General features: G+C 30.6%; 1 protein-coding gene across 1 annotated transcript; it reads right to left on the reverse strand.

The window, feature by feature from the left end:
• Nucleotides 1–9,565: 9,565 nt before the first annotated feature.
• On the reverse strand, nucleotides 9,566–10,703 carry LOC111459929. The gene has a single exon (XM_023102977.1). It carries the CDS (start codon nucleotides 10,603–10,605, stop codon nucleotides 9,676–9,678), a length of 930 nt encoding a protein of 309 aa, XP_022958745.1. The 5' UTR covers nucleotides 10,606–10,703; the 3' UTR covers nucleotides 9,566–9,675.
• Between the last annotated feature and the right edge of the window lie 2,258 nt (nucleotides 10,704–12,961).

Here is a 12,961-nt window from a genome sequence, read left to right on the forward strand (position 1 = left end):
AGATTCACAATTTTCACACAATACTCTCTAAAGTAATAGATTTACAATTTTCACACAATACAATAGACATCTCTCTCATGAATAAGATAAAAAAGAAATAGAATTGGAAGCTTTGGAGAGAGTAACAATGGAGGCTTTTAGAAAAAAGTTTAGATCGAGCAAACTATGAAACTTGTGTATTGTGAAATGTTTTGTGTGTGATACTGACCACTAAAACGTGAACCGAAACGTGTACCACGAAAAATAATATTTATTTATTTTTAAATTTATCATTAAAAATTATAGACCTCATGTTATATATATATATATATATATATATATAATAAAAATGAATTTAAAATGTTTTTAATATTTATTTAAAATAATATATATATATATATATAACATATTTAAAGGTAATAATATAATAAAAAAAATATTTATATATATATAACATATTTAAATGTGATTTTATAATTAATTTTTTTTCTTCTTAAAACTAATTTTTAAATGAAATCATTATAATTTCTTTTCCTAACGGAAATCTTTTATAAATTTAATTGAAAACTCCACCATTTGTTACTTTACCAAATTTATAAATGTCATACTTCGGTTGGTCTATGATGTCAATTTTGTCGCTGGTCCATGATGTCAATTTTGTCATCATATCATCATGTAAGATATCTTGTTTTGAATTCGATTGGTCCATGATGTTAATTTTGCCACCACATCATCACGTCGGGTATTTGTTTTGATTGGAACTTCTTCGTTTTATCTCTAATTTGAGTGAACCAAAAAAGACGTTGAAATCGTTATTCCCAACCTACACTGTGGACAAAAATACTAAGAACTGTTAATAATTGAAGGTAGGTTTGTTATCGTCCAAACATCAATTAATTAATTAATTTGAGATTAAGGCGAAAAAGCCAACCATCTCCCCTTTTTTATGATGACAAACCATTTCAAGAAAAAATAGTATGAAAACAATAAAACTTAAAATAATGCACATGTCCAAATAATAATATTGATACCAATATCGATGCAACATCATATGCATTCTAATATATCATAAGAACTTTGAAATTCACTCACATCCATATTCTCTCCCTATATTAATGCTTCAATGAATTATGAAACATCACAACATCAAAGTGATTCATTAATTATAAAATAAAACGAAGTGATTCATTAATTATAAAATAACAAACTTAGAGCATATTTTTCTTAATTTTCTCCCTCTTTGTAATCATCAAAAACAACAATAAAAAATAATAAAATAATGACATGCTCCCCTTCAGAACATGTCTTTAAATAAGATTATAAAATTCAAAATATATCAAACCGAGTAATACCAAACTCAAATTCAAAATATATCATACCGAATAATACCAAGTTCAAGCCTATTTTTGCAAAAAAAAAAAAAAAAAAAAAAAAAAAAATTCATTTAACGGCTTGGTAAAAATATATGCTAATTGTTTATGAGAGTTTACAAAATCAAGAATAATATATCCATTTTGCACGTGCTCTCTAATGAGATGATGTCTAATGACAGTATGTTTAGTTCCAGAATGATGAACAAAATTTTTGGTTAAATTAATAGCACTGGTGTTATCACAAAAGATAGGCACTTTAATCCAAAATCACAAAGAATTTATTTCCTCCAAAGAATTTGAGCACAACAACTAGTAACCGCAATATATTCTGCTTCCGTATTAGATAAGGCAACTGAATTTTGTTTTTTTACTAAACCAAGAAACTAATGAACTACCAAGAAATTGACAAGTTCCACTAGTACTTTTACGATTAAGTAAACTTCCTGCAAAATCCGCATTAGAATATCCTATTAATTTAAACTCAACATTTCTAGGATATCACACTCCTAAATTAATAGTCCCAAACTAATATTTAAATATTCTTTTAGCCGCATGTAAATGAAATTTCTTAGGACAAGATTGAAACCTAGCACAAAGACATACACTAAACATAATATCAGATCTACTAGAAGTCAAGTAAAGTAGAGATCCAATCATACCTCGATAAGATTTTATATCTACACATTTACCTTTTTCATCCTTGTCAAGCTTGGTAGATGTGCTCATTGGAGTTTTTTTTTTTTTTTTTTGCAATCTTACCTTCATTGAATTTGAACATTTTAAGTAAATCCTTCGTGTACGTTCGTGAACGAGTATCGACTCGTCAGCTTGATGTTCGACTCATATCTTTCAAGGATCAGCTCGCCGATATCATGACAAAGCCACTGCAAGCTCCTTCTTTTAACTATTTTAGGCGCAATCTGAACTTAGTAGTACATCGTCCAGATTGAGGGGGGTGTTAAACGTAAAATAGATCATATCTGTATATACTAAGATAATCTAGGATTTACTAGTTTGTTACCAAATCTATGATTTGAAGGGTTTGTTACCAAATCTATGATTTNAATCCTTCGTGTACTTCTCTTGATCTAGGAAGATACCATCTTTTAGTTGTTTGATTTGAAGTTCAAGAAAGAAACTCAACTCTCCTATCATACTCATCATACATTTAGAAAATTCTTCACCTAAAGAAGGATAAGTAGAACTAAATATAACATCATCCACCTATATTTGCACTAATAACATATTTTGAAATCATTCTCAATAAGAAAATTACTAAGTCTATTGTACCAAGCTCTTGGAGCTTGTTTTAAGTCATAGGTTTTTTTAAACTTATAGATATAATGTGGAAAATAAAAATTTTCAAATCCGGTTGTTTTACATAAACTTCCTCCATAATATAACCAAAGCACTTTTTACATCCATTTTTGTATAATATAAAACTCTGTTAAGAAGCAAATGTAAGTAACATTCTAATAGTTTCTAATCTAGTAACAGGTGCAAAAGTTTCTTCATAGTCTATACCTTCCTCCTGACAATAACCTTGAGCTAAAGTCTAGCTTATTTTTAATGATATTCCCATTTTCATCAATTTTATTTCTAAAAAACTCATTTGGTTCCAATAATGGAAATATTAGAGGGTCTAAGGACTAATTCTCAAACTTTGTTCCTTTCAAATTGATTTAGTTCTTCCCTAAAATCTAAAACTCATCATTTTCGGCATCCTTAAGACTTTTTGGTTCAATTTAGAAAAAAAAAAAACAAACAAGATTATAAAATAAATTAATAAAGGAACGAGTTTTCACACCTTGTTCGGGATCACCAATAATCAAGTCTTTGAGATGAGATGAGGCATATCTCCATACTTTTGGCACTTCTTTTCATTTGAGCTCACTTTTCTTTACTAGAAAAAGTTTCTTTTCCTTCGTCAGTTACAAGCAAATCTCCAAAATTTCTTTCTTAAATCATCATTATAAATAAACTCTTTACAAATATTATTACAAGATTCATCAAATATAGATTATTCTTAAGTTCTCTAGTTGAAAACTCTAAGCTTTACTAGTAGATGAATAACCAGAAAAATACCAATATCCCTTTTACAATCAAATTTTCATAACTTTTCTTTGTTGTTTAAAATAAAACATTTGCAACAAAAAAAACTTTGAAATACTCAATATTACAATAGAGTTCATGAGAAGTTTTATCAAAACAGTGTCCGATTAAAACTCTATTTGAAACATACTCGGCGGTATTAACAGCTTCCGCCCAAAAATATTTAGGTAAATCATATTCATTTAACATTGATCTAGCAAATTCTTGTAAAGTACGATTTTTTTTCTTTTTCTTTCAACCACATCGTTTTGTTGAAAAGTCCTCGTAGAAAGTCATGATAAAAACCATTATCTTCACAAAAATTTTCAAACATTCATCAATATAACCTAATCCTCTTTTATCACCAGTGCTTCAATTATTTTATCCAATTTTTTAGCACCTATAGTTAACTTTTGAATAGACTCTTTGACCTTACTAAGTTCTTGCAGAGTATTTGATCCCTTTTGTTGGAGTAATTTAATTAACTTATCTTTTTCACAACAATCCTACTCAAGAAATTTAATTTTATCAATTAACGCAGTTTTCTCATCACAATCAAATACATGCTTTTCATAGGCTATATCAAATTTTACAACATTATGATTATTCTCTTTTAAGCAAGAAATTTCATTTAATAAAGACTTATTTTTAATAATTGAAGCCTTATATTTCTTTGGAAGCATAACATACTTTTGAACCAAGTTTTTCTAAATCAAGTTGTATCTCCTCAAAAACTTTAATAATTCATCGTGAGAGGAGATTCAAGAATTACCTCGTCTTCTTCATCCTCTTTGTTACCCCGAGCCACGACTTTATCCTCTTTGTCACTAGAGTCATGAAGCAAAAATTTGCTACTTTTTCATCACTTACAAATTTATTTGCATACATTTTATTATGGTCTACAGTGTCATTGTAGAGAATCTCTGTCTTGTTTTCCACATTTTTGATTTATTTCCTCCATTGGTATACACAAATTATCTTGCCAGCTAACATGCTAATTTTTGTTTCTTTAACTTGATTTGTTCCCTCGTGAGTTACTTCAAGAGTTTTCCAAATTTCATATGCAGAACAACACATAGATACTCTATTAATTTCATCATTACTTAGGGCACAATAAAGATAATTTATAGCCCTAGCATTAAAAGAACATTTTTTTTATATCATGTTCATCAAATTCATTCTCTAATTTAAGCTTCTTAATGTTATTAACAATTTTTATTGGAATGAAAGGACCTTTACTAACATTCCACCATAATTCATAATCAATCGATTGCAAATAAATTTTCATTCTAGCTTTCCAATACGTATAATTAGATCCATCAAAATAAGGAGGTCTAGAAGTTGATTGTCCTTCACAAAAACCGTTTTTAACACGTAGATTTGTCATAATCTCTAAAAATAAAGTTTATATAAAAAAAAAAAAACAATAAGAGAAACCCGCTCTGATACTAATTGTTGGATCGATATGACAACCCTAGAGGGGTGAATAGGGTTTCAACAATGTAATTATTAATTTTTTTTTCTAATAACAATAAAACTTATACCTGCAATAAAACTTAAAAATTTAGAATTTAAATAGGAAAAGGGTTAGAAAATATAACACCCTAGTTTTATAAACTGAACCTACTCCACTCCCCACGCACCTCGGGGAATTTGAATAAAACTTTCTAACTCTTTCCTCGAATTAGAGCCCAACCACTACACCGCTCTTTTTAGAGTGCAAGAGCAAACTCAATCCTTTCCACGACTCAGGATCAAACCGGTACACCGCTCTTTTTACGAGTTCAAGAGCAAACTCAATCATTTCCATGGCTCAGGATCAAACAGGTACAACTGTCTGAAATTTTATAGAAACACACCACAACGCCCCGAAGTAATAGATTTACAATTTTCTCACAATACAATAGACATCTCTCTCATGAATAAGATAAAAAAGAAATAGAATTAGAAACTTTGGAGAGAGCAACAATGGAGGAATAGAATTGGAAGCTTTGGAGAGAGCAACAATGGAGACTTTTAGAAAAAAAAGTTTAGATCGAGAAAACTATGAAATTTGTATTGTGAAATGTTTTGGGTGTTGTGTTCTAAAAAAATACGAACTGGCGATCAGTTTAAATAGAAATCAAGTTGTAAAAATAAGGATTGATATGGACCACTAAAACATGAACCGAAACATGGACCATAAAAAATAATATTTATTTATTTTTAAATTTATCGTAAAAAATTATAGACCACATGTTTCATTTATATATATATATATATATATATATATATAACATACTTAAATGTAATAATATAATAAAAAAAAATGTTAATGAAAACTGCTAGTAACATTTTAAAAATGATTGAAAAGTTTTATAAATCTAATTGAAATTCTTATAAATGTAATTGATATGATGTTATAATTAAATAATTTTTTTTTCTCAAAACTAGTTTTTAAATAAAATCATTATAATTTCTTTCGTAACAACTAGTATATGAAATCATTATAATTTCTTTTTCTTGTTACTCTACTAAATTTATAAATGTCATACTTCGATTGGTCTATGATGTCAATTTTGCAGCTGGTCCATGATGTCAATTTTGTCATCACATCATCACGTCAGGTATCTTGTTTTGAATTTGATTGGTCCATGATGTCAATTTTGCCACCACATCATCACGTTGGGTATTTGTTTTGACTGGAACTTCTTCGTTTTATCTCTAATTTGAGTGAACCAAAAAAGACGTTGAAATGGTTGTTCCCAACCTTACACTGTTGACAAAAATACTGAGAATTGTTAATAATTGAAGGTAGGTTTGTTATCATCAAAAACATTAATTAATTAATTAATTAAAATTAATTAATTTGAGATTAAGGCTAATCAGACAACATGGTCAATACCATAATGTGCCAAAAAAAAGTAGATCAACCCAGATGAAAAAGTCTGATTGTCTTGGAAACTAGAGAATGAGGTTTAAAATTGTCTAGACACCCTAAAAACGTAGTAAACCTCCACAACAAGTACTTGAAAAGTCTGTTTTAAATTGTCAAGTTGCAAATATTTAGTTAGGGACATCGGATTATGAGTTATTAACTGATAAAATGAATAAAAATTCACAATTTGAGGGGCCGCCCCTAAAGGTCCTATCGAATTCCTAATTTCAATTAGAGGATCCTTTTTACTTGATTCTTTTATGACATTATAATCTTTTACATCGTTGAATAGATCCATTTGCAAACAATTCAATGCTGACAAAATTATCAAAGATTGGCGTTCTTTATTTCTATTCAACAACGTACGAATAGTTCCTTGATTTTGACTAAGGGATTGTGGAACCCTTGTCTTGGAATAAATAGAACAAAATGGATTGATATTGGTGCGATCTGACTCATTATTAAAGATCAGGAGCTTAATAGCAGTGTGAACCGTGTTACCAGAACCTTTGAAGCCACTTGAGTTACTATTGAGCGTACAAATCAATCGAGGCTAAGCTCGCAATTTCGTAAGCAAGTTTTGAGAAGGGACTTGGGGCTACATAGATAATTAGCTCAAGACAAAAACTTCTATCGAGGGTAGAAATGTGTCAAGGTTGAGGCCACAATTCTGTAAACTAGTATTGAAAAGATACTTGAGACTACACAGGTAATTGTCTCATAGGTGAGTGCTCTTATTGAGTGTAGGAACAAGTCAAAGGCTGAGGCCGCAATTCCGTAAGTCGGTCCTGAGAAAAGACTTGGGACTACATGGGTAGTTGACTCATGATGAAGCTTTCTAAGTATGAGAATAGAAAAGTTTGTTCACCCCGAGATGAGATCTGCCATTTGGAAGATTCGTGGCACTAGAACCCGACAAATGGCTTCCAAACTCCAAATGGTCTGTGATATGTAAAAGAACCACTTTAAACTTTGAGGTCTTTTTAAAAGCTTAGATAGTTGTAGAAGAAGACTCAAACTTCCTAGAGCCTAGAGAAAAACCCTTATTAACTTCCGAGAGATAGTTTGCTTTAACACATCAAAATAGTTCTTATTCGACTTACTAACTCTAGTCCTCACACATCCAACTCTAGCTTGGCATGTGCAGTTGTAGTTTGACTCACTTAGCTTCAATTAAAACATGTTTAAGGTCGGTTTATGGGAAACCCAATCTATTTAGGTCATTTGATTTTAATTAAGTCTAGTCCAGAGATTTTCAAGATAGTTTAACTTCTATTTTAGTCGGCTTAAGAACTTTTCATAATGTTTAGAATTATTATAGATTTAATTTGGTGTTTAATTCCTATATACTTTAAAGGTGATAGGTCAAATTGGACTTCATTAAGTTGAACCAAAGTGATGATTAGCTAACGGGAGCATAGATGATGTTAAAAATTTATGATGTCATCTAATGTTTAGGATTTATGATGCCATATTGTCCTACATGAGATGATTTATGATGAGGCTACACCTCCTAGATTTAATTTATGATGAGGCTACACCTCCTAGATTTAAGATACCAATGATTTATTCTAAGGCAAGTAAACTAGTTAAGTAATAATAACATAAAAGTTGACTCAACCCACAACACAATTTCGCGTTCAAAAGATCCTACGACACCCGAATACGTGAACAATTTTCAAGCCTCAATTGGATTGTGAACTATATACGAATCACCTTAAAAACTTTAGGTCGCCTACAATTTAGACTTGAACGTTCTAGAATCTAAATTAAAGTCTATAGATACCTTCAAAATTGGAATATACAAGTTGTTGAAGATATTTTAAATTCCCATTTTTCTTCCAATTGTGTTCACTTCCAATCACCACAGCAAAATCTCTCTCTTCTCTCAACTTGACCATCACTTTCTCCTTCAATCACCTTCCCAACCCACCAAAACACTCAACCTTCATAAACATCATTTAAAATATATATATATATATATATATTCTTCCCCAATAGTCACCACTCAACTTACAAACACAAACAAAAAAATTCATGTCAAACAAGGCCCAGAGCCAAAGACATGCATCCAATTCAAATATTTTGGGTTCACAATTAAAATGAATGGTTCCATCTTCGAATAAGGTAGATGTTCTTATAATGATGTTGACTTGTATATGTATGTTTATGAAAATACATAATTAATCTACGTTACAAATTACTAATTTGGTAGGTAGAAGGTTAAATTATACCAAATATCTCTAAATTACTAGATAAAATTTATTTGTACCGTGATTTTTAAAATTTTTGAAAAGAACATCATTGAACTTTGATTGAAACCGATCCGAACAAATCTTTCTTACGTTCAAATCAAGGATGAAAAGGTGATGTGATAGTTGTTATTATAAACTTCCTGTTAAAAGATTAGGTGGGAGGGTTAGTATTTTGATTCTTAGACATATGCTAGATGATTAGTATTTTAGGGTTGAATTAGGATTTTAGGTTAGATGATTTCGGGCATGGTCACACTTGATGACCTTGTTTGCACAATTTTGGATGCATATCTAACCCTCACATCGGGTTATTTACTTAACATTTTTAATATTAAATTTTAAAAAAAATTCAAATAAGTGCATGGTCGTATGAGGTGTATGACGAGATTATGGTGTTTGAACGCTCATGTGTAGTTTTGCTTCCAACACTCTTTGTGAAACTAGATTACAGTTAGTATTTCTAAGACATTTTGACGATGTGATTTTGACTTATCGTTATGGATTGATATCATAATCTTAAGTTAGTTAGGTTTTTGTAGACTATCATAGTCTTATGTTTTGACTCTATGATTGATATCATAGAGTCATTGGCTTCCCTATAACTCACTCAATAGCCATCTTACCTCGACCAAGTAGGTAAGTAAGAAATTAGCAAGCATGATCTAGCCTCATTGCAGGTATCATAAGCTTGATGGAATATGATACGCAATAATAATTCTAAAGTTAGAATATGTTGTTGGAAAATCTCGACTATCGAACTTATATAATTTTTTAATAATTAACATTATAATATTTAAATGGGAGTGAGGTAGAAGTTGGAAATTGTTACCACCCTTGATATTAGGACCAAAACTAATTTTGATGCAAAATATATATATATATATATATATATATATATATATATATATATTATATTGACAACAACCTTTGCCAACAATTGTCAACCAAAATTAAAAATTAAAATCAAAATTTTATTGGTGAAACACAGAGAAATGCAATATTTACAAGGGTGCTAATGGAGCCACTCTCACTCATTCACCGCCCCAACACACAATTTCCATCATAAGACAATAAATGGCGTCGCTGCCGATTCCCACCAGCCCTCACCGCCGCCCTTCCGCCACTTCTCCGACGCCGACCAAAATTTTCTAACATCGCCAACCATCATTCCGGCGGCCCCCTTATCTCCAATATCGACCTTTTCAACCTCCTCGGAATAGACGTCGACGATCTTTGGAGAATTCCACTCCGCCGCAATCACCGGTGTCTGACCCCGGTCGCGCGTGTCCCAAATCTTCAGAGACATGTTCCCCAAACCACTCTCTCTGGCAGCCACAACCATTTTCGCCGCCGATTTCAGCGGATCTCCCCCGCTGAAAATGGAGCAGATCTCCGCCTCTTCATTCTCATCGTACACCAAAATTACACTCCCACTCAACTCCTCAAACTCGCATTTCAATTTCACATCGCCCCATTGCTTCACCACGCTCTTGTCCGACACAAAACAGGGCCACGAGAAAGAATCTCCATTGCCTCCTCTGCTTCCGTGTCGCCGCCGGAGACCAGAAAAACGGCGGTCGTCAAATTCACCGGAAAATCGAACCGACCCTTTGACAAGAAAATCCAACCTATCGTCCGGCTCCCGGTCCTGGTCTCCCTCGTTCTCATCTTCCGATTCCGAGCTTGAACGAGGCAGAGATCTGAAATTCTTTGAAATTAAACTACCGTTCTCTCCGCCGTGGAGAGATGAGGAGAGAGGTTCCGAAATGGGAGTGGTTCGAGTTCTCCGGCGAATGACGATAACAGAGGTCTTGAGTCGATTGATTATGCCGCTAAATGTGGCCAACAGAGCAATAAACAGTGCACCCCATTTCCAAAACTGTTGAAATATGGAAAAGGAAGTGAAAATTCGAGAGAGAAAATTGGGATCTGGAATCGAACCCAGTTCTCTTCCGAATCCAGTAATCATGTTCAGCACAGGAACTTCCATTGTTCTTGAATTTAAGCAAAAAAAAAAAAGAAGAAAAAAACAGAGAAATTTTCTGGGCTGCCAAACAGATTTTGCAGAGGGGAAACAGAGAAGATGCGGGGAAATGGGAGAGTGAATTCAAAGAGAAAATATAAGATTTGAACGGAGACGTGGCGGATAATGATTGGTGAACTAGAATATATATAATATATATTTATACACGTCATAAATAGGTGGCAATTTCGAAAATTGGAACTCTCCATAAGGATTGGGACAACTGAGTCAGTTTCTGAGAGTAGGAAATTTTAATTAAAGATAAAATTACCAATTTTGAATAAATAATTTGGGGTTGCTTTTATCTATGGGTGTCATTTTTTTTTATTTTGAGATATTATCAAAATAGCAATTTTAAAATCTTAAAAATACAAAAATAAAAATGTCCCTAAGAAGAAAAAAATAATATTGGAGCAGTAAAAGACAAGAAAATATTTTATTTTTAATGGTCATGGCCAAGCTGAAAGCTGTGCGGGAGATTTTGTGGTGCCAAGGTCCCTGACGGTTCCACCACTAGGATACCCACACGCGTCAATATTTAAGTGAGCGTTACAGTCGTGTTCATTATATTTTGGAGGTCACTCAACTTAGAATTACTCTAAACAAAATACGCTTACTTGTGAAGTTTTTGTAATTGAGCCACCGAAAAATAAAGTAAACCGTATTGATAAGATAATAACTTTCCATTTTTTAAAAGTTTTTTTGGTCATCCTATCTCTCGATCACTCTTATTCAAATATAATCTTAGTTCATTCATGCACTTTTCTTTTAGCTTGAATTATTTTCAAGTTTCGGTGATATTGTATTTTTACTATTTTTAATATAAGCTTAATTTATAAATAAAATAAATAATTATTTAGGTTAGACTTGGCTAATCTTAATTTTAAACATAAAATTAAAAAAAAAATCAATTATTAAACAAAACCCTGATGTAAAACTTCAACAACTCTGAGCTTAAATACATTTTTAAAACTCATGACTTTGTTTATATTAATATTCCCTGATATAAATTTATGTAGAGAATTTTATAGTTGAACTATGGACAAATACGACCGTTAATATTATAAGCGTTTTTTTTGTCTTCAAGTGCATTAAGTTTAAAATGTAGAGTCGTTGGAAGTCGGAACCTTAATGTCATTTACTTAATAAATAAAATAAGTTTATGATTTAATTATTAATTCATCTAAGTTTGTTTGGGTTAATTAATATTTAATATAGTTAGTGTGACATCCGAGTACATGAATCAATCGAGACCATATCATCATGATTTTGAAGATAGAATGGTCAAGAAAGGCTTAAAAGACAAGAAAAATCTTAAAAAAGTGACGAGTAAGTAACATGACCATGTTGGCAGGAGACTGTTAGAGTGATTTGATATCAAATTTGAATTCCAACTTTTCATTTAAATCTTAGACATGAGATGTTAGTGTTAGAATCGTGTAATACATTCATAAGCTTAAAAGATGAACTTCAAATTTAATAAATAAAAGAGTTTTGTTTGGTGATGGTTGTGTGATTAATTAATTATTTGGCCGGAGAGTAGGTAGCTTAGTCTATCACCATCATTAATTAAATCAATAAAAAAAGTATAGTTTTTAGATTTTGATTAAAATAATTATATTTTTTAATGGTTTGTTAATTAATGCTAATCCAGGGTTTTTATTAAAATGGTATTATTCTAATGGTCCTTCTGAATAATTGTTAAAATATATGATTATTTGGACAGGTGTTTTCGAATCACGATGTTCTTTCATTGATTCGAATTGATAGAAGTTATAATTTAATATTTTCAAAATTATGTTTGAAAATTGTTTTAATTTATTCATTTTATCTAAATCATACGGAATAATTTGCGTGATGATTTCAAATTTCACTCTTCCTTTTTACGTTTATTTTTATTTTCAATGTTTTTAAGTATTTTTTAAAATTATTGAAACTAAATTTAATTATATTTTTTTAATTACAGAGACAAATTTATACTTATTAAAACTCAGCCTTTTAAATAACTTTAATTAAAAAATACTTAAGATCTTGTTCACCAATTAATTAATAATTTTAGTAAATGAGTAATTTTATTCATTTAATAAACTTTTATTTGTAGAAATGAATTGAATATATATTCATTAAATTATCATTGATTTATTATAATTAAATAATTAATTATATTATTCTCGTAACCCAATACATTTAGTTAATTAGTTAAGTATATTTAAAATAAAATTATAAATGAAAATGAAAAACAAATTAAAAGAGAAAACTCATACTTCGTACAAGTATTGAATACCCAAATTTATGAGCATGAATGATGTCATATATTTTTTTT

Source organism: Cucurbita moschata, unplaced genomic scaffold, assembly GCF_002738365.1.
Source record: "Cucurbita moschata cultivar Rifu unplaced genomic scaffold, Cmos_1.0 Cmo_Scf00002, whole genome shotgun sequence".
Lineage (NCBI taxonomy): Eukaryota > Viridiplantae > Streptophyta > Magnoliopsida > Cucurbitales > Cucurbitaceae > Cucurbita > Cucurbita moschata.